This window comes from Oncorhynchus mykiss, chromosome Y, assembly GCF_013265735.2.
Source record: "Oncorhynchus mykiss isolate Arlee chromosome Y, USDA_OmykA_1.1, whole genome shotgun sequence".
NCBI lineage: Eukaryota > Metazoa > Chordata > Actinopteri > Salmoniformes > Salmonidae > Oncorhynchus > Oncorhynchus mykiss.
The window spans coordinates 39,153,833-39,177,004 of record NC_048593.1 but is presented as its reverse complement, the minus strand read 5'-3'; the positions used below and the strand labels follow the sequence as shown (position 1 = coordinate 39,177,004).

Below are 23,172 nucleotides of genomic sequence, written 5' to 3'. Positions count from 1 at the left end.
CATGGATAACGTCTCCTCAGCAAGGCACCTCAAAGACTCCCTTGGGTTTTGGAATGGGAGGAGAGGCTTCCAGGCCCTCCTCAGGGAGGACCCAAAGGGACATGGTGGCTACCTCCATCCTCCTGCTATGTTCTCCCTAGGGGCTGACAGGGGGACGTTGTTTTATGCACGTCAGCCCCCATTTTGCAGGCGCTGTATGGCCTACGGCCACATATTCGCCTCGTGCAGCACAAGAAAATGCAGATTTTGTGGATCTGAGGAGCACGAGGCGCGGGATTGTGACAAGCCTAAGGCGTGCCACGGGTGTGGCTCGTCAGCACACCTGTGGCGGGGGTGCCCGACTCGTCAGAGGTCCTATGTGTCTGCGGCTGGGGGGGGGAGCAGGAGCGGGGGATGGGGGAAGAAGAGGAGGGGAAGGAAGCACGCCTCATGACCAGAGTACAGGTCCAAAGGGGAAGGCCGCAAGGAAGGAGGAGGAGCAAGAAGTGGTGGATGGAAGAGAGAAGGAAACAGAAGGCACGGGAGCAGGAGAATCAGGAAAAGCGGCGGAAGAAGGCAACCGAGTGGAGGAGCATGAGAGAGAAGAAAGCGAGGGAGGAGTGGTGGAGAAGGAGACGGTGGAAGAGCAAGTGGAGTGGGGGGAAAGTGCCCTGGTGGAAGAGATGAGGGGTATGGAGGAGCTGGCGGGGGGGGGGGGAGGGTGGTATCTCTCCACTGCCGCCATCACCAAAGAAGAGAATGAAGAGGAGGGTGCGATTGGCCGACAGTGAGAGGGAGGGGATGGTCAAGAGAGTGATGGGGGTGGGAGAAACCTCTGGGTTGCTGCTGGTTTCCCCAGGCTCTCAACTTCTGTTGGGTGGGGACACACCTAACAAGACTCAGGACTGGGTACAGGAGGAGGTGGGGAGTTTTTTGTTTGGGGACTCAGCCTCCCCAATTTTTTTCCAAACCAGCTGCAGCACTGGGGAGGGGGAGGAGTGTGGGGGTAGACCCAGGGTGCAGGGCACCCCGGAGCCAAACACTATTCCTGCATCCTGGGTTGGTGAGATGGAGGAAGAGGGGGGGATGTCGGGAGTACGGATGGTGTTTTCACAGGTAGATATGGAGCAGGGGAGCATTTTTCTGTCTAGGTTTAGAATTTGAGTGTATTACATGTTTTTATTTCATTCTTTCATGGGGTCTAATTTTACTTTTGTTTGTTTAAATGTAAGGGGTTTAAGGGATTTTGTTAAGAGGAGGGCGGTTTTTAGTTATTTGGAGGGTGTGGGGTTTGATTTTTGTTTTTTACAGGAGGTTCACCTGAGGGGTGGAGGGGATGTTAGTAGGTTTAAGAGAGAGTGGGACAAGGGGGAGTCGGTTTGGGGTATTGGGGGGGTGCACTCATCGGGGGTAGGGATTTTGTGTGGGCACAGGGAGGTAAAAGTGGAGGATTCTTTTGTGGTAATGCAGGGGAGGGTTATAGGGGTGGATGTCACGATAAGGGATTGTAAATGTAGATTAGTGGTGGTGTATGGGCCACAGGTGGTGGCAGACAGGAGGGAGATGGTGGACTGTCTGACGCCCCTGTGTGTCACAAATAGGAAATTAGTGATAGGGGGGGATTTTAATACAGATTTAGGAATAGGGGGGGATAGCAGTGCAGGCGTCATTACCAGGCCAATGGCTTGCCATGGTCTGGTTGATGGTGGTCTGCACACTACTCCGAAAATGGCCGGTCCTACATGGCGCAACTCCAGGGGGGTTGAGCGGAGGCTCGACTATATTTTTGTACCCAGGTCTTTGGGTAAGTTGTCTGGGCGGCTGTTGCCTGTTTTCTTTTCGGATCACGACGGGGTGCTCCTGCAGGTGGGGCCGCCAGACTGCCTCTTTGGTAGGGGTTACTGGAAGTTAGATCGGGATGTGCTGGAGGAGCAGGCTTTTGTTGACGGGTTTTATGGTTTCTTTTGGAGGCTTGAAGGTCTCCGGTCCATGTGCGAGGGGGTGTTAGAGTGGTGGGAATTAGTTAAGGTGAAGGATTAGGGCTTTTATAATAGGGTATTGCAAGAGGAAAAAAAGGGAGGAGAGGAGGGAGGTGGATCGTATCCAAAAGTTAATTGAACTCGAGTACGAGGCAGGCAACCTCGGCGGGTCGTTTGACTGGGAGAGATCCGCAACCCTAAAGGCGCAGCTCAGGGAGTTGCAGGAGCGGAAGGCTCGAACTTTCCTGGAGCGTGCGCATAGTGGCTTTCTAGAACACAATGAGACTTGTTCTGCTATGTTCTTTAAGTCGGTTAGGGCCAGACAGAGTAGGAAGGTAATGCATGGCGTTTGGGAAGAAAATGGTAGTATAGTTAGAGAACCAAGGGATATGGTCAGGGTGACAACTGATCATTTCCAAGGTTTATTTAAGGAAAGGGAAATAGATGTAGAGCAGGGAAATGTGTTTTTAGAACACTTGTCCAGGCGGTTGCCGAAGGACATTAGAGAAGTGATGGAGGCCCAGATTTCACTAGAAGAGGTTGAGAGCGCTCTTAGGAGGATGGGAAAAGGGAAGGTGCCTGGGATGGATGGGCTGCCGGCTGAGTTTTATCTCAAGTTTTGGGGTATACTTGGACCAGTGGTCCTCGAAGTCTTGAAGGCCATCCTTGAGACGGGGGTCCCGGGGGGATCAATGGCTGTTGGTGTGCTGTCACTTTTATATAAGAAGGGGGAAATAATAGACCTTGGCAACTGGCGGGTGTTGACCATGCTGTGTGTAGATTACAAGCTACTTGCAAAGGTTTTAGCAGACCGGTTGCGCACAGCCCTTCCCTACGTCGTCCATGAGGATCAGACGTGCGGGGTAGAGGGCCGCTCTATTAGATGGAACCTACAGTTAATCAGGGACTCCATCGCTTGGGTTGAAGATAGAGGACTGCCTTTAATGGTAGCAGCGCTAGATCAGGCGAAAGCCTTTGATCGCGTGAATAGATCCTTTTTATTCAGAGTGTTAGGTCGATTAGGATTTGGGGAGAAGTTCATAGGATGGATTCGTACATTATATGTCGGAGCGGGGTGCCGAGTTAGTGTAAATAGTCACTTGGGTGATGTTTTTGACCTCTCGTCTGGGGTCAGGCAGGGGTGCCCACTCTCGGCTCTCCTCTTCGTTCTGTACATGGAGCCTCTGGGGGCTGCCATTAGGGCAGACACAGGGGTGGAAGGCTTGTTGATCCCTGGAAGTGGTGGGCTGCGTGTTAAGATGACGCAGTACGCCGACGACACTTCCTTGCTGCTGTGCAAGGACTCGTGCCTGACAAGGTCCCTTGCCATCTTTGGGGATTTCACCCGAGCGTCGGGAGCAGTTCTGAACCATGCAAAGTCTTCCGTCATGTTTTTTGGAAGATGGCGCGGTAGAACGGATGTGCCTGGGGGGTTATCTCTCTGTGAGGGGACCCTGAGGATTCTCGGGGTCCATTTTGAGACCTCCGGCTCAGCGACGCTAAACTGGAACATGCGTATCGCAGTGGTACAGAGGAAGCTAGCAATGTGGAAGGCTAGGTATTTGTCTTTTATGGGCAAAGTCCTGGTCCTAAAGGTGGATGTGTTGCCGTCTCTTTTGTATTTGGCGTACATCTACCCATTGCCGGCTTGTCTGAGGAGGCCTCTAGTGAGACTTGTGTTTCAGTTCATGTGGAGTGGCAGGTGCGAGTGGGTCGCCAGGGCACGCATGATCTGTCCCATCGGGGAGGGAGGTAGGGGGGTACCACATTTCCCCCTCAAACTGGACGCAATTTTTGTTTCTTTCTTGTTAACGGAGCTTGCTCATCCAGTGATACACCCGTCCGGTTACCTCCTGCGGGTGTTCTTCTCGTATCAGGCGAGAAGCGTAATGGTGTGGTCTAACACGGGTCCTCGGGCGGAACAGCTGCCGTGGCACTTTGGTCATGCGGCCAAGTGGCTGCGTGCGCACCCTGAGGTTGAAGGTGCCCGAGTAGGTTGAGATCACAGGCACCTGTACGAGGAGGTCAGAAAGGCAGGGAGTCCTGCGCCTGTAGTGGGCATCTCGGAAGTGGTCTGGGAGGGAGTGCAGGCGCGGGGTCTGGACAACAGGCTCAAGGACCTGAATTGGTTGAGCCTCCATAAGTGCTTGCCGGTACGTTCCATCATGTACCGGTATAGTTTGGTGCAATCCCCCACCTGTCCAAGATCCTCTTGTGGCAGGGAGGAGACGGTGCGCCATGTCTTTTGGGACTGTGCCTTTGCCGGAGTAGTATGGGCTAGGGCACGGGTGTTGTTAGGTTTGGCAAGGGGGGATTTTGTATTGACGTGGGCCAGGTTAGAGAGAGGTGTAGGGAGAGCGAGAGGGACGGATAGGGACAGGTTTCTGCTCTGGCTTCTCATGAGTCTCTTTAAACGGGGGCTGTGGGAAGCCAGGCAGAACATGGTGAAGACCGGGAGAGATTGGGGGGTGGAAGGGATAGTGAGGAGGGTGGAAGGAGATTTGAAGGGGAGGATGAAGAGGGAGGAGAGGAAGTGGGGGCAGCATGCTGCTCGGGAGAGGTGGAAGGGGGGTTTAGGGCTGGGTGTCATTTCGATTTGCAAGGGGATAGATTAGGGACGGGGAGATAGGGAAAGGTAGTTTGTAGGGTGACGGGGAGGGAAGATGCTCCCCTGAGGTTTTGTTTGGGGTTTTTGTTTAGTTAAATTAGTTAAATTAAAATACCATTATTTGAGTATGTATGAAAATTACGAGTTGTAAAGAATGAATGGTATTGAAGATAATAAATTATTTTTTATAAAAAATAAAAAAAATAGGCTGTTAGGTTTTCGTGTTACGTTTCTTGTTTTTGTATTGTTCGTTTTTTCATCATTATTAAAGATTAATCTAAATTACCACGCTGCATTTTGGTCCGACTCTACTTCACCCGAAGAAAACCGTAACAGAATCACCCACCACAACAGGACCAAGCGGCGTGGTGACAGGCAGCGGCAGGAGGAGCAGCGATCACAGGACTTCTGGACTTGGGAGGAGATATTGGACGGAAAAGGACCCTGGGCACAGCCTGGAGAATATCGCCGCCCCAAAGAAGAACTGGAGGCGGCGAAAGCGGAGAGGCACTGGTATGAGGAGGCAGCACGGCGACGCGGATGGAAGCCCGAGAGTCAGCCCCAAAAATTTATTGGGGGGGGGGGGGCTCACAGGGAGTATGGCTACGCCAGGTAGGAGACCTACGCTAACTTCCTGTGCTTACCGGGGGGCTAGAGAGACCGGGCAGGCACCGTGTTATGCTGTGGTGCGCACGGTGTCTCCAGTGCGGGTGCATAGCCCGGTGCGGTACATACCAGCTCCTCGTATCGGCGGGGCTAGAGTGGGCATCGAGCCAGGTAAGGTTGGGCAGGCTCGGTGCTCAAGAGCTCCAGTGTGTTTTTGTATTGTTCGTTTTTTCATTATTAAAGATGAATCTACCACGCTGCATTTTGGTCCGACTCTACTTCACCCGAAGAAAACCGTAACACATACATTTATTCAACACAGTCTAACCCTACAGATAAATTACACAATACAACAGATTTGCTTTACATGAAATACAATACGTAGCTTAATGGCATATCTGATTGTGCTTTCCGACAAATAATGACCACAAACTAATATGAGCATATCCAAAGAAGCTTTCAATGTGCTCAATTAAGAAAACTATGAAAAACAATGAATCTGATCGATTGAGCCACAGAGCACAGATACCTTAAAAAAGAGGAAGGGACGCATCCTTCGCATAGAGTTGATCATACTGTTGTACGGCCTGTGGAATGTTGGTCTCACTCCTCTTTAATGGCTGTGAAAAGTTGCTGGCTGTTGGCGGGACCTGGAACACGCTGTCGTACACGTCGATCCAGAGCATCCCAAACATGCGCAATTGGTGACAGGTCTGTGAGTATGCAGGCCATGGAAGAACTGAGACATTTTCAGCTTTCAGGAATTGTGTAAAGATCCTTGCGACATGGGGCCGTCCGTGCATTATCATGCTAAAACATGAGGTGATGGCGGTGGATGAATGGCATAACAATGGGCCTCAGAATTTGGTCAGGGTATCTCTGTGTATTCAAATTGCCATCGATAAAATGCAACTGTGTTGGTTGTCCGTAGCTTATGCCTGCCCATAACATAACCCCACTGCCATCATGGGGCACCCTGTTCAAAACATTGATATCAGCAAACCGCTCACCCACACAAAGTCATTACACGTGGTCTGCGGTTGTGAGGCCAGTTGGACGTATTGCCAAGTTCTCTAAAGTGACATTGGAGGTGGCTTATGGTAGAGAAATGAACATTAAATTCTCTGGCAACAGCTCTGGTAGACATTCCTGCATTAAGCATGCCAATTGCCCGCTACCTCAAAAACATCTGTGGCATTGTGTTCTGAGAGCAAACTGCACATTTTCAAGCGGCCTTTCATTGTCCCTAGCACAAGGTGCACCTGTGTAAGGATCATGCTGTTTAATCAGCTTCTTGATATGCCACCACTGTCAGGTGGATGGATTATCTCGGCAAAGGACAAATGCTCACTAACAGGGATGTAAACACATTTGTGCACAATATTTGAGAGAAATAAACTTTTTGTGCATATGGAAAATGTATGGGGTCTTTTATTTCAGAATATGAAACATAGAACCAACACCTTAAACTTATATTTTTGTTCAGTGTAAACACAACAACTTGAATGTGTTATTTCTATAAATGTACAGTTTGCTGCTGTATTCTGAATTAAACTACTGTCAAATCTTCTAGTGTAACCACAATTGGGACTCCGTCTTAAACGGGATTTGAACTCCTTACCTACTGGTTGTAAGCAACTTAAAATGTCCTGCTACAGTGCACTTACACCACCAGAAGCATGAGTGTAAAAGAGATATTGCCACAGACCTATTGGCAAGAATGCATTTCTGCACTTTGCTAAAAGCTGCCCAGAATAATTGTCCAATTATCACCACCATTAAACTTGTAGTTCTCAAGGAAAGTTGACAGAGTATGCATGCATTATTCAGGGGTTTGAACTTGCAACCTCTTGGTTGCTAGAAGTTTCTGCAGTGCCACCAGGACCATATGAAAAGGGTATGAAAAGGTCAAAGGTACACTTCACAGGTACACTTCACATGTACACTTCACAGGTACACATATGAACTCACATAGTACATTTTGGTATCTCGTAGGTATAATGGGACATTTTCTACTTAATATTTTGAATATAATGTATGATCAGCACTGCACTTTGATAGGTCAATGTACAATGTACTGGTGGGGTGCGTAAATATATGTGTATTTGTGCCAACCGTCAGTGGAAGTGTTGTAGCAGTTTAAGTGTTTGATGGTTATGCAGATGAAAGTAGAGCACTTCCTTTGACACTGTCTGTTCTGTAAACGGGGTAAGAGAATACAGTGCCTTGCAAAAGTATTCACCCCCTTTGGTGTTTTTCCTATTTTGTTGCATTACAACCTGTAATTTAAATAGATTTTTATTTGGATTTCATGTAATGGATAAACACTAAATAGTCCAAATTGGTGTAGTGAAATGAAAAAAATAACACGTATTCACCCCCTTTGCTATGAAGCCCCTAAATAGGATCTGGTGCAACTAATTACCTTCAGAAGTCACATAATTAGTTAAATAAAGTCCAACTGTATGCAATCTAAGTGTCACATGATCTGTCACATGATGTCAGTATATATACACCTGTTATGAAAGGCCCCAGAGTCTGCAACACCACTAAGCAAGCGGCACTATGAAGACCAAGGAGCTCTCCAAACAGGTCAGGGACAAAGTTGTGAAGAAGTACAGATCAGGTTTGAAAAAAAATATATCTGAAACTTTGAACCATCAAATCCATTATTTAAAAATTGAAAGAGTATGCCACCAAAACAAACCTCCCAAGAGAAGGCCGCCCACCAAACCTCACAGACCAGACAAGGAGGGCATTAATCAGAGAGGCAACAAAGAGACCAAAGATAACCCTGAAGTAGCTGCAAAGCTCCACAGCGGAGAATGGAGTATCAGTCCATAGGACTACTTTAAGCCGTACACTCCACAGAGCTGGGCTTTACGGAAGAGTGTCCAGAAAAAAATAAGCAAACGTTTGGTGTTCATCAAAAGGCATGTGGGAGACTCCCCAAACATATGGAAGAAGGTACTCTGGTCATATGAGACTAAAATGTAGCTTTTTGGCCATCAAGGAAAATGCTATGTCTGGCGCAAGCCCTCTCATCACCCGAGAACACCATCTCCACAGTGATGGGATGTTCTTCATCGGCAGGGACTGGGAAACTGGTCAGAATTGAAGGAACGATGGATGGCGCTAAATACAGGGAAATTCTTGAGGGAAATCTGTTTCAGTCTTCAAAAGATTTGAGACTGGGACAGATGTTCACCTTCCAGCAGGACAATGACCCTAAGCTACTGCTAGGGTCATTGACCCAACCCTAAGCTACTGCTAGGGTCATTGACCCTACCCTAAGCTACTGCTAGGGTCATTGATCGTACCCTAAGCTACTGCTAGGATCATTGACCCTACCCTAAGCTACTGTTAAAGCAACACTCGAGTGGTTTAAGGGGAAACATCTAAATGTCTTGGAATGGCCTAGCCTAGTCAAGGCCCAGACTTCAATCCAATTGAGAATCTGTGGTATGACTTAAAGATTGCTGCACACCAGCGGAACCCATCCAACTTGAAGGAGCTGGAGCAGTTTTGCCTTGAAGAATGGGCAAAAATCCCAGTGGCTAGATGTGCCAAGCTTATAGAGACATAGCCCAAGAGACTTGCAGCTGTAATTGCTGCAAAAGGTGGCTCTACAAAGTATTGACTTTGGGGGGGTGAATAGTTATGCACGCTCAAGTTTTCTGTTTTTTGGTCTTATTTTTTGTTTGTATCACAAAAAAATAAAATGTGCATCTTCAAAGGGGTAGGCATGTTGTGTAAATCAAATGATACAACCCCCCCCCCCAAAAATCAATTTTAATTCCAGGTTGTAAGGCAACAAAATAGGAAAAATGCCAAGGGGGGTGAATACTTTCGCAAACCACTGTATATCAGTAATAAGCTGCACTGTGAAGAGGTCATTGTGACAGAAGTTTCTTAACTGGAAACTACTACTAAATCTTGGTGGGGAAATCTACAAAAAAAATGTTTTAGATGCATGCCAGCAAAGCCACTACACAACACAACACTAAACAATACATTAATTGCACTATAATGATGAAGAACGGTGCCCACAAACGGTTAGGCCCTACATAAAGCTGTCCCAACAGCAGAGGCCCAACATCTTACCACTACTTTTTTTTATACTAGGCAAGTCAGTTAAGATCAAATTATTATTTACAATGACAGCCTAAACCGGCCAAACCCGGACGACGCTGGGCCAATTGTGCACCACCCTATGGGACTCCAGATCACAGCTGGTTGGGACACAGCCTGGGAACGAAACAGGGTCTGTAGAGAGGCTTCTTGGACGGGCACTTCTAATGTAACTCTATGGCAGCACTCAAGGGGCTTGAATTTTCAAGCTCTAACCCTTAGACTTTGCGGTGAGGTAGTGTCCCCATGAGTAACAGAACACTGAGCCAATCACGGCGCGATTAGAGAACATTACCAACCCATACGCTCCGTATTTTCCTCTGGCTGCCCCACCACCACAGAAAGCACTGAGCTAGGCTGATACACCTGCATTTTGGAGCTGCCTTACTCAAGAAAGCAAACGTTTGTATGTGGCTTTAGTAACTCAGTAAAAAAAAAACATGTTTTTACATTGTTTTCAAAATTAAATGTGAAAATTAAATGTACTAATGCCAAAATAACATGCAAAACGGGCAAAAACAATGGAATAAATGCTAATGAGCATTGATCCCACCTACATTTCAAAATACAGTACCTAATGATTGTACCTGATGCTGTGTCCGTAAGTGGGATTTTACCACATAAGTGGGATTTTACCACATACGACTGGAAAAAATAATCTTGAACGGCCCTCCAATTGGTAATAACTAGGGGGAAACGCGTCTCTCATCCCTGAGCTCTGACTTCTCCCACACCTACTAAGGAAATGACCTCGATAACAGCATTTACGTCAGTTAAATGTGAAAAACAAAACATTATTTATAAAAAGCAATCTATTAAAATGGTTCTTTAACTATATAATTTGTTTACAAGCATGATAGCTGTACTTTTAGTGTCTGGTTGATACAGCTTGTTGGCCATTAGACAATTGTCATTTCCCAACGATTTCAAAGCACGTGAATGCATCCAACTGGTATTTACGACTGGTAAATTCCCACAAGGCTACAAATGCAGCTTTATATTTAATACATTGGGTAGAAAAATGTACCATTATACTAGATTTTCCACACATCTACCCTAGTACCATGTGAATTCCTATGTGTACCTTTAGAGATACCGTGTGTGACCTTTTTTGTACACCAGGGAACAACACTGTTGCGTAACTGTACTCATATATATTAGAGTGTGTGTTCTTGGTGGCTCTGCCAAGGCATTAATGCACTCCAAACCAAAATGTTGCAAGTTTAAATCCCGAGAGCATTTATGCACACATTGGGCTGTATCAATCAGGTCCATGCTAGCGGACGCCTGCATAGTGTTTGCTTTTGGCGGTGTCAGAAGTGGAACTGAGTTACAGCCTCTCCAGGCATTATATCAGGAAGTGGAAATTGCAATTTGCTGCACAGAGCAGCATTAACAGAAATCCCATGAAGCTTAGTTTACAAGTTGGAACACGCTTGATGTGATTGAATCTGTGTCGAGTGTCCCAGAAACAATGTTACTTTTTAATTGGTGTTGTCAGATAATCGCACAGTTATTGACTTGATTCCGGGTAACTTTAAGCAAGTGGAGAAATGTATTCTTTCATCAACAACAAAAAAATCTATGGCTGATCTCTGTCATGGCTACAGACCTGGAAGAAACAGGTTACTGTCTACAAGGTTGTGAGTTCAAATCCCCAGGTGTGGTTATATCCCAAATGGACCAATCAATGTTGAGGTCAATTCCATTTACAGTAACTTCCACTCAATTCAGAAAGTAATTCAAAATTCTCCTGTAAATAAAAAAAGCATTGAAAATTATTTTATTTTATTTGAATTTTTCTGCGTACTTATTGTTGTATATTTACTGACAAGATACAGTTCTGCTGTAGAAATAAATGTAAAGAAAACAGTAGGTGATAACTCACTATAAAATGAAACATGTTTTTGGAACACTTCACGTGACATTTCACATGCAAAATCATGTGTTTTGAAACACTTCAAATCATATATAAGTTTAATGGTAGGTTTATTTGAACAGTGAGAGACAGAATAACAACAAAAAAATCCAGAAAAACGCATGTCAAAAATGTTATAAATTGATTTGCATTTTAATGAGGGAAATAAGTATTTGACCCCCTCTCAATCAGAAAGATTTCTGGCTCCCAGGTGTCTTTTATACAGATAACAAGCTGAGATTAGGAGCACAGTCTTAACCTCTTGAACCTCTGGGGGCAGTATTTCATTTTTGGATGAAAAACGTTCCCGTTTTAAACAAGATATTTTGTCATGAAAAGATGCTCGACTATGCATATAATTGACAGCTTTGGAAAGAAAACACAGAACTAATGCTACAGGCGAAACCAAGATGCAATTTTATTCAGGAAGTGAGCCAGATTTCGAATGCGCTGTGTTCCAATGTCTCCTTATATGGCTGTGAATGCGCAAGGAATGAGCCTACACTTTCTGTCATTTCCCCAAGGTGTTTGCAGCATTGTGACGTATTTGTAAGCATATCATTGGAAAATTTACCATAAGAGACTACTACTACCAGGTGTCCGCTCGGTGTCCTCCATCGAAACTATTGCGTAATCTCCAGGTGCGTGCATTTTTCCATTTTGAACAGATGAGAAACAAAACTGCCATGAGTGATTTATCATCGAATAGATATGTGAAAAACACCTTGAGGATTGATTCTAAACAACGTTTGCCATGTTTCTGTCGATATTATGGAGTTAATTTGGAAAAAAGTTTGCATTGTAATGACTGAATTTTCCTGGTTTTTTTTTTGCCAAATGTGATGAACAAAACGGAGCGATTTCTCCTACACAAATAATATTTTTGGAAAAACTGAACATTTGCTATCTAACTGAGAGTCTCCTCATTGAAAACATCCGAAGTTCTTCAAAGGTAAATTATTTTATTTGAATGCTTTTCTTGTTTTGGTGAAAATGTTGCATGCTGAATGCCAGGCTTAATGCTATGCTAGCTATCAATACTCTTACACAAATGCTTGTGTAGCTATGGTTGAAAAGCATTTTTTGAAAATCTGAGATGACAGTGTTGTTAACAAAAGGCTAAGCTTGTGAGCCAATATATTTATTTCATTTCATTTGCGATTTTCATGAATAGTTAACGTTGTGTTATGGTAATGAGCTTGAGGCTATAATTACGCTCCCGGATACGGGATTGCTCGTCGCAACAGGTTAAAGGGAGTGCTCCAAATCTCAGCTTGTTACCTGTATAAAAGACACCTGTCCACAGAAGCAATCAATCAATCAGATTCCAAACTCTCCACCATGGCCAAGACCAAAGAGCTCAGGGACAAGATTGTAGATCTACACAAGGCTGGAATGGGCTACAAGACCATCGCCAAGCAGCTTGGTGAGAAGGTGACAACAATTGGTGTGATTATTTGCAAATGGAAGAAACACAAAATAACTGGGGCTCCATGCAAGATCTCACCTTGTGGAGTTGCAATGATCATGAGAACGGTGAGGAATCAGCCCAGAACTACACAGGAGGATCTTGTCAATGATCTCAAGGCAGCTGGGACCATTGTCACCAAGAAAACAATTGGTAACACACTACGCCGTGAAGGACTGAAATCCTGCAGCGCCCGCAAGGTCCCACTGCTCAAGAAAGCACATATACATGCACGTCTGAAGTTTGCCAATGGACATCTGAATGATTCAGAGGGCAACTGGGTGAAAGTGTTGTGGTCAGATGAGACCAAAATGGAGCTCTTTGGCATCAACTCAACTCGCCGTGTTTAGAGGAGGAGGAATGCTGCCTATGACCCAAATAACACCATCCCCACCGTCAAACATGGAGGTGGAGACATTATGCTTTGAGGGTGTTTTTCTGCTAATGGGACAGGACAACTTCACCGCATCAAAGGGACGATGGACGGGGTCATGTACCATCAAATCTTGGGTGAGAACCTCCTTCCCTCAGCCAGGGCATTGAAAATGGGTCGTGGATGGATATTCCAGCATGACAATGACTCAAAACACATGGCCAAGGCAACAAAGGTGTGGCTAGCCAGTCTCTAAACCTTAATCCCATAGAAAATCTGTGGAGGAAGCTGAAGGTTCGAGTTGCCAAACGTCAGCCTCGAAACCTTAATGACTTGGAGAAGATCTGCAAAGAGGAGTGGGACAAAATCCCTCCTGAGATGTATGCAAACCTAGTGGCCAACTACAAGAAACTGACCTCTGTGATTGCCAACAAGGGTTTTGCCACCAAGTACTAAGTCATGTTTTAAAGAGGGATCAAATACTTATTTCCCTCATTAAAATGCAAATCAATTTATAACATTTTTGACATGCGTTTTCCTGGATTATTTTGTTGTTATTCTGTCTCTCACTGTTCAAATAAACCTACCATTAAAAGTATAGACTGATAATTTCTTTGTCAGTGTGCAAACGTACAAAATCAGCAGGGGATCAAATACTTTTTTCCCCTCACTGTAGGTATGGTTAAAGTGACTATGCATATATGATAAACAGAGAATAGCAGTAGCGTGAAAGAGGGGTTGGGGGGGGGGGCAATGCAAATAGTCTGGGTAGCCGTTTGATTACCTGTTCAGGGGTCTTATGGCTTGGGGGTAAAAGCTGTTGAGAAGCCTTTTAGACCTAGACTTGGCACTCCGATACCGCTTGCCGTGCAGTAGGAGAGAGAACAGTCTATGACTGGGTGGCTGGAGTCTTTGGCAATTGTTAGGGCCTTCCTCTGATACCGTCTGGTGTAGAGGTCCTGGATGGCAGGCAGCTTAGCCCCAGTGATGTACTGGGCCGTACACACTACCCTCTGTAGTTGCCGTACCAGGCAGTGATGCTCTTGACGCTGCAGCTGTTAAACCTTTTGAGGATCTGAGGACCCATGCCAAATATTTTTAGTTTCCTGAGGGGGAATAGGCTTTGTCGTGCCCTCTTGGTGTGCTTGGTTCATTCTATTTTGTTGGTGATGTGGACACCAAGGAACTTGAAGCTCTCACTACAGCCCAGTCGATGAGAATGGGGGTGTGCTCGATCCTCCTTTTCCTGTAGTCCACAATCATCTCCTTTGTCTTGATTATGTTGAGGGATAGGTTGTTATTCTGGCACCACCCGGCCAGGTCTCTGACCTCCACCCTATAAGCTGTCTCGTCGTTGTCGGTGATCAGGCCTACCACTGTTGTGTAGTCTGCAAACGTAATGATGGTGTTGGTGTCATGCCTGGCCACGCAGTTGTGGGTGAACAGGGAGTACAGGAGGGGACTGACGTGAGTGCTACCACTCTGTAGCCATTTAGGCAGGTTGCCTTTGTGTTATTGGGCACAAGGACTATGGTGGTCTGCTTGAAAAATGTTGGTATTACAGACTCAATCAGGGACATGTTGAAAATGTCATTGAAGACACCTGCCAGTTGGTCAGCACATGCCCTGAGCACACATCCTGGTATTCTATCTGGCCCTGCGGCCTTGTGAATTTTGACCTGTTTAAAGGTCTTACTCACGTCGGCTACGGAGTGTGATCACACAGTCGTCCGGAACAGCTGATGTGTAGTACGGTGTAGTACGATTCAATCTTGTATTCAAGCCCTGTATTGACGCTTTGCCTGCTTGATGGTTTGTCGGAGGGCATAGCAGGATTTCTTATAAGCTTCTGGGTTAGAGTCGTCCTGGGTTAGAGACTTCCTTAGATTTAGTGCACCAGCTGTTGTTTACAAATATGCACAGCCCCCACCCCCCCCCCCCCCCCCCCCCGTCTTACCGGAGCTGTTCTACCTAGCCGGTGCAGCGTGTATACCGCCAGCTGAATATCCATATCATCATTCAGCCATGATTCTGTGAAACATAAGATGTTACAGTTTCTGATGTCCCATTGGTTGATATTTGTGATCGTACCACGTCTAATTTATTGTCCAATGACTGCCCATTGGCAAGTAATATTGACGGTAACGGCAGCTTTCCCCACTCGCCGTCTGCAGATCCTTACGAGGAACCCCGCTCTGTGTCCTCTGTACCTGCGTCTCTTTCTCTTGCCAATGACGGGGATCCTGGCCTTGTCGGGTGTCCGAAGTACATCCTGTGCGTCCTGCTTGTTGAAGAAAAAATCTTTGTCTAATCTGAGGTGAGTGATCGCTGTACTGATATCCAGAAGCTCTTTGTCTAATCCGAGGTGAGTGATCGCTGTCCTGATATCCAGAAGCTCTTTGTCTAATCCGAGGTGAGTGATCGGTGTCCTGAAATCCAGAAGCTCTTTTTTTTGCCGTAAGATACGGTGGCAGGAACATTATGTACAAAATAAGTTACAAATAGTAAAACTGCTGCCATTTCTTCCGGTGACATGCAATTCAATGTGTTATCTCTGTTCTGCTAAAATAAGACCCCACCTCGGATTTTTACTCAAAACCTCTGGACTTTCAAAACAAAGATATAAAACAAAGTTTCTAATCATTTTTGATGTGATCAAATGGATTACTTTGAGCTGCATTCTTCTGTGATAACGTCTAATAAAAGAGAAATATGGTGATACAGGCTCAGCTGGTTTCTTTTACTGTCTACACTGCAGAACGGCCCAAATCCGCCCTTTGATGCAGTCTGCTGTATTTGTGTGTGTGTGTGTGTGTGTGTATGCAGTGTACCAACTCTGTACTCACAGCCACCATAAATTACGGAGATCACTGAACACCCCCGGGCTGAGAGATGAGATGGAGTTCTCACTGAGAAACCTGAGAGAGAGAGAGAGAGAGGGAGGGAGGAGAGAGAGGGAAAGAGAGAGAGAGAGAGTTAATATATAAAAAAATATTACTGAACTTTATTCCTCCTACACAACAAAGACACAAACAGACAATCAGATGAGAAACATCCTCCTTTCTCCTCCCTCCTCCCACCTAGTTTCCAGGCTGTATCACAACCAGCTGTGATTGAGAGTCCCATAGGGCTGCGCACAATTGGCCCAGCATCGGCCGGGGTAGGCAGTCATTGTAAATAAGAATTTGTTCTTTACTGACTTGCCGAGTTAAATAAAGGTTAAATAAAAAATAAATGACAAAAAAATCATCCTCCCTACTTACTCCTCGCTCCTTTCTTTCCCTCCTTTCTCCTTCCTTCCTCCCCTCCCCTCTCCTCCCTCCTTTCTCTTTACTCTTCCCTTCTTCTTCCTCCTTCCTCCTCCCTCCTTTCCTCTCCCTCCTTCCTCCTCCTCCTTTCTCCCCCCCTCTTCCCTCCTTCCTCCTCCCTCCTCCTTCCTTTCTCCTTCCTCCTCCCTCCTTTCTCCTTCCCCATTCAAAAATAGTGAGTCAGCCCTTAGTAGCTCATCATTTTTATCTTCATCCAAAACTATACAATTTTAGCACAATGCGAATTCACACAGCATTCAGCAATCAAACTGCCTTGAATAAACTATCTGATGAATGGACAGGGTATCTATAAAACTTTCACCCAGGGCCCATAGTGGCCTGGTCAAAAGTAGTGCACTATATATGCTATTCCCTCCGCAAGGCAATCAAACAAGCTAAGCGTCAGTATAGAGACAAAGTAGAATCTCAATTCAACGGCTCAGACACAAGAGGTATGTGGCAGGGTCTACAGTCAATCTCGGATTACAAAAAGAAAACCAGCCCCGTCACGGACCAGGATGTCTTGCTCCCAGGCAGACTAAATAACTTTTTTGCCCGCTTTGAGGACAATACAGTGCCACTGACACGGCCCGCAACCAAAACATGCGGACTCTCCTTCACTGCAGCCGAGGTGAGGAAAACATTTCAACATGTCAACCCTCGCAGGGCTGCAGGCCCAGACGGCATCCCCAGCCGCGCCCTCAGAGCATGCGCAGACCAGCTGGCTGGTGTGTTTACGGACATATTCAATCAATCCCTATCCCAGTCTGTTGTTCCCACATGCTTCAAGAGGGCCACCATTGTTCCTGTTCCCAAGAAAGCTAAGGTAACTGAGCTAAACGACTACCGCCCCATAGCACTCACTTCCGTCATCATGAAGTGCTTTGAGAGACTAGTCAAGGACCATATCACCTCCACCCTACCTGACACCCTAGACCCACTCCAATTTGCTTACCGCCCAAACAGGTCCACAGACGATGCAATCTCAACCACACTGCACACTGCCCTAACCCATCTGGACAAGAGGAAGACCTATGTGAGAATGCTGTTCATCGACTACAGCTCTGCATTTAACACCATAGTGCCCTCCAAGCTCGTCATCAAGCTCGAGACCCTGGGTCTCGACCCCGCCCTGTGCAACTGGGTACTGGACTTCCTGACGGGCCGCCCCCAGGTGGTGAGGGTAGGCAAACATCTCCACCCCGCTGATCCTCAACACTGGGACCCCACAAGGGTGCGTTCTGAGCCCTCTCCTGTACTCCCTGTTCACCCACGACTGCGTGGCCATGCACTCCTCCAACTCAATCATCAAGTTTGCAGACGACACAACAGTGGTAGGCTTGATTACCAACAACGACGAGACGGCCTACAGGGAGGAGGTGAGGGCCCTCGGAGTGTGGTGTCAGGAAAATAACCTCACACTCAACGTCAACAAAACTAAGGAGATGATTGTGGACTTCAGGAAACAGCAGAGGGAACACCCCCCTATCCACATCGATGGAACAGTAGTGGAGAGGGTAGTAAGTTTTAAGTTCCTCGGCGTACACATCACAGACAAACTGAATTGGTCCACCCACACAGACAGCATCGTGAAGAAGGCGCAGCAGCGCCTCTTCAACCTCAGGAGGCTGAAGAAATTCAGCTTGTCACCAAAAGCACTCACAAACTTCTACAGATGCACAATCGAGAGCATCCTGGCGGGCTGTATCACCGCCTGGTATGGCAACTGCTCCGCCCACAACCGTAAGGCTCTCCAGAGGGTCGTGAGGTCTACACAACGCATCACTGGGGGCAAACTACCTGCCCTCCAGGACACCTACACCACCCGATGTCACAGGAAGGCCATAAAGATCATCAAGGACAACAACCACCCAAGCCACTGCCTGTTCACCCCGCTATCATCCAGAAGGCGAGGTCAGTACAGGTGCATGCATCAAAGCTGGGACCGAGAGACTGAAAAACAGCTTCTATCTCAAGGCCATCAGACTGTTAAACAGCCACCACTAACATTGAGTGGCTGCTGCCAACACACTGACTCAACTCCAGCCACTTTAATAATGGGAATTGATGGGAAATGATGTAAAATATATCACTAGCCACTTTAACTATGCCACTTTGTTTACATGCTCATCTCATTTGTATATACTGTACTCAATACCATCTACTGTATCTTGACTATGCCGCGCTGTACCATCACTCATTCATATATCTTTATGTACATATTCTTATCCCCTTACACTTGTGTCTATGAGGTAGTAGTTTTGGAATTGTTAGCTAGATTACTTGTTGGTTATTACTGCATTGTCGGAACTAGAAGCACAAGCATTTCGCTACACTCGCATTAACATCTGCTAACCATGTGTATGTGACAAATAAAATGTTATTTGATTTGATTTACCATGCTGTCCCATGAGGTTGGGTGCATTTGGGACGCAGCCCTATACTGTATTTACAACCTGTAGGTTACAGCTGACATACAGTTTAAGCAGTGGGGATATAACATTTTATTTTATAACATATAACATATATTTATAACATATTATTTTAATTTAATCTTTCCAATAATTGTTTATGATTTTCTGATTTAATCTCTTCCGTGTGTGTTGGAAATTAAAGGGATAAAGCAAAAAACTATATAATAGTCAGAATTTTTCTTTGGCAGTCTCTCAGTATAAAAATCTCGTTAGCTCAGCCAGTCGTTGGCTAGGCCTTCAAAAGCTGTACAGAAGGTCACATGCCATTCAACTCTATTAGGGCATATTATGGAATGACAGTGGAATGAACCAATCACATTTTCACTTACAATAGGTGGGACCGTTTAAAAATATATACATATAAATACACTGCTCAAAAAAATAAAGGGAACACTAAAATAACACATCCTAGATCTGAATGAATGAAATATGATTTTTAAATACTTTTTTCTTTACATAGTTGAATGTGCTGACAACAAAATCACACAAAAATGATCAATGGAAATCAAATTTATCAACCAATGGAGGTCTGTATTTGGAGACACTCAAAATTAGTGGAAAGCCACACTACAGGCTGATCCAACTTTGATGTAATGTCCTTAAAACAAGTCAAAATGAGGCTCAGTAGTGTGTGTGGCCTCCATGTGCCTGTATGACCTCCCTACAACGCCTGGGCATGCTCCTGATGAGGTGGCGGATGGTCTCCTGAGGGATCTCCTCCCAGACTTGGACTAAAGCATCCGCCAACTCCTGGACAGTCTGTGGTGCAACGTGGCGTTGGTGGATGGAGCGAGACATGATGTCCCAGATGTGCTCAATTGGATTCAGGTCTGGGGAACGGGCGGGCCAGTCCATTGCATCAATGCCTTCCTCTTGCAGGAACTGCTGACACACTCCAGCCACATGAGGTCTAGCATTGTCTTGCATTAGGAGGAACCCAGGGCCAACTGCACCAGCATATGGTCTCACAAGGGGTCTGACGATCTCATCTCGGTACCTAATGGCAGTCAGGCTACCTCTGGCGAGCACATGGAGGGCTGTGCGGCCCCCCAAAGAAATGCCACCCCACACCATGACTGACCCACCGCCAAACCGGTCATGCTGGAGGATGTTGCAGGCAGCAGAACGCTCTCCACGGCGTCTCCAGACTCTGTCACATCTGTCACATGTGCTCAGTGTGAACCTGCTTTCATCTGTGAAGAGCACAGGGCGCCAGTGGCGAATTTGCCAATCTTGGTGTTCTCTGGCAAATGCCAAACGTCCTGCACGGTGTTGGGCTGTAAGCACAACCCCCACCTGTGGACGTCGGGCCCTCATACCACCCTCATGGAGTCTGTTTCTGACGGTTTGAGCAGACACATGCACATTTGTGGCCAGCTGGAGGTCATTTTGCAGGGATCTGGCAGTGCTCCTCCTGCTCCTCCTTGCACAAAGGCAGAGGTAGCAGTCCTGCTGCTAGGTTGTTGCCCTCCTACGGCCTCCTCCACGTCTCCTGATGTACTGGCCTGTCTCCTGGTAGCGCCTCCATGCTCTGGACACTACGCTGACAGACACAGCAAAACTTCTTGCCACAGCTCGCATTGATGTCCCATCCTGGATGAGCTGCACTACCTGAGCCACTTGTGTGGGTTGTAGACTCCGTCTCATGCTACCACTAGGGTGAAAGCACCGCCAGCATTCAAATTGACCAAAACATCAGCCAGGAAGCATAGGAACTGAGAAGTGTTCTGTGGTCACCACCTGCAGAACCACTCCTTTATTGGGGGTGTCTTGCTAATTGCCTATCATTTCCACATGTTGTCTATTCCATTTGCACAACAGCAATTTATTGTCAATCAGTGTTGCTTCCTAAGTGGACAGTTTGATTTCACAGAAGTGTGATTGACTTGGAGTTACATTGTGTTGTTTAAGTGTTCCCTTTATTTTTTTGAGCAGTGTATTTACACTTGGGTCCTGTTTCAGTAATAATGACATCAGACCTTACTGTTGAGTATCTGATAATCTAAAATTTTTAAAGGAATAAATAATAATAATAATAATAATAAAGTTAAAACTTGCTAGTAACAGTCCTCTGAGTACATAAACAAATGTTTGGTATACCTGGTATGCCATCCTGACCCTGAGTTTTCCCGGAATTAAAGGCTTTAATTTAATCAAGAATTTCCTCCTATGTAATTTTGCCTTGAGTCTGAGTCTGTTAATGTTACAATATTAATAGTGAAACAATCCTTACAATGAACTTTGGTTAGTGGAGATGGAGGAGACTGAAATGAAAAGCTATGCTTAATTAAAGTACTTTGCTTCTTCTTTCAAAAAATTGTTTGGTAAATCATCGGTGACGCTGTCATTTCTGACAAGTTTCAGTAAATTATTTTTGGTAGCACTACTGTTCAAAAGTTTGGGGTCACTTAGAAATGTCCTTGTTTTTGAAAGAAAAGCACATTTTTTGTCCATTAAAATAACATCAAATTGATCAGAAATACAGTGTAGACATTGTTAATGTGGAAAATGAATGTTGTAACTGGAAACGGATGATTTTAATGGAATATCTATATAGGCGTACAGAGGCCCATTATCAGCAACCATCACTCCTGTTTTCCAAAGGCACGTTGTGTTAACCAATCCATGTTTGAAATTTTAAAAGGCAAATGTATCATTAGAGAACTCTTTTGCAATTATGTTAGCACTACTTAAGACTGTAGTCCTGATTAAAGAAGCAATTAAACTGTCCTTCTTTAAACCAGTTGAGTATCTGCAGCATTTGTGGGTTCGATTACAGGCTCAAGATGGCCAGAAACAAAGACCTTTCTTCTGAAACTCGTCAGTCTATTCTTGTTCTGAGAAAGGAAGGCTATTCCATGTGAGAAACTGCCAAGAAACTGAAAATATCGTACAACGCTGTGTACTACTCCCTTCACAGAACAGCGCAAACTGGCTCTAACCATAATAGAGAGAGGTGGGAGGCCCCGGTGCACAACTGAGCAAGAGGACAAGTACATTAGAGTGTCTAGTTTGAGAAACTGATGCCTCATAAGTCCTCAACTGGCAGCTTCCTTAAATAGTACCTGCAAAACACCAGTCTCAACATCAACAGTGAAGAGGCGACTCCGGGATGCTGGCCTTCTGGCCTGAGTTCCTCTGTTCAGTGTCTGTGTTCTTTTGCCAATCTTAATCTTTTCTTTTTATTGGCCAGTCTGAGAGTAGGCCGTCGTTGTAAATATACATTTGTTATTAATTGACTTAACTGACCTAGGTAAATGAAGGATAAAGGCAGGAGACATGTCTCTACCGACTGAGAATGAATTTACAAGCAGAAAACCCAGTTTTCCCACACTCGAGGTAGCCCTTGTTGTGGTCTGTGTGACAATGGCTGCAGCAGCAGGTGTTATCCAGGAGGATGTGGAGGCTAATTTGTTACCACGGCCCTTTTGAAGACTACATTCCAACGATAAATTAAATGTCGTAGAGAGGGGAAGGCCAACGCCAGCACTGCCAGGATTAGTGCAACAAGGAAAGAGATTTGAAAGATATTTTCAAGCTAACAATTATGAGCGCTATCCGTGGATGACTGGGTGTGAGCAAGCCAAGAAGCTGTGCTTGGATTGTCTACTCTTCAGCACCGACAAGCAGTCAACCTGGGCCAGTAAAAAAAAACCTGCCTCTAACCCTATTACAGGGGCTGAGTCACTGGCTTACTGGTGCTCTTCCATGCCATCCCTAGGAGGGGTGCGCCACTTGAGTGGGTTGGCGCCCCACCTTTGGTTGTGCCGTGGCGGAGATCTTGGCGGAGATCTATACTCAGCCTTGTCTCAGGATAGTAAGTTGGTGGTTGAAGATATCCCTCTAGTGGTGTGGGGGCTGTGCTTTGGCAAAGTGGGTGGGGATATATCCTGTATATCCTATTTATCCTGTCTTATCCGGTGTCCTGTGTGAATTTAAGTATGCTTTCTCTAATTCACTCTCTCTTTCTCTCTTTCTTTCTTTCTATCCTTCTTTCTTTCTCTCTTTCTTTCCCTCTCTCGGAGGACCTGAGCCCTAGGACCATGCCTCAGGACTACCTGGCCTGATGACTCCTTGCTGTTCCACCTGGCCGTGTTGCTGCTCCAGTTTCAACTGTTCTGCCTGCGGCTATGGAACCCTGACCTGTTCACCGGACAGTCTGTCAGGATTTGGCCAGGATTGTTCCGGTTTTGGCCACTAGATGCCCCCATTGTGCTTTTTGACCCTTTTGTTTTCCCTTGTTTCCAGTTATTATTTGCACCTGTGCCTCGTTTCCCTTGATTGTATTTAAACCCTTAGTTTTCCTCAGTTCTTTGCTCTGTGTTTGA

General features: G+C 45.8%; 1 protein-coding gene across 2 annotated transcripts in view; it reads right to left on the bottom strand.

The window, feature by feature from the left end:
* The window catches only part of LOC110510244 (relaxin receptor 2), a 184,512-nt gene that overhangs the window by 84,768 nt on the left and 76,572 nt on the right, over positions 1 to 23,172 (bottom strand). For both annotated transcript variants that reach the window (XM_036967527.1, XM_036967526.1), the window contains exon 7: positions 15,909 to 15,980. In XM_036967527.1, the coding sequence (XP_036823422.1) occupies positions 15,909 to 15,980 (72 nt within the window). The remainder of the gene's footprint in view (positions 1 to 15,908; positions 15,981 to 23,172) is intronic.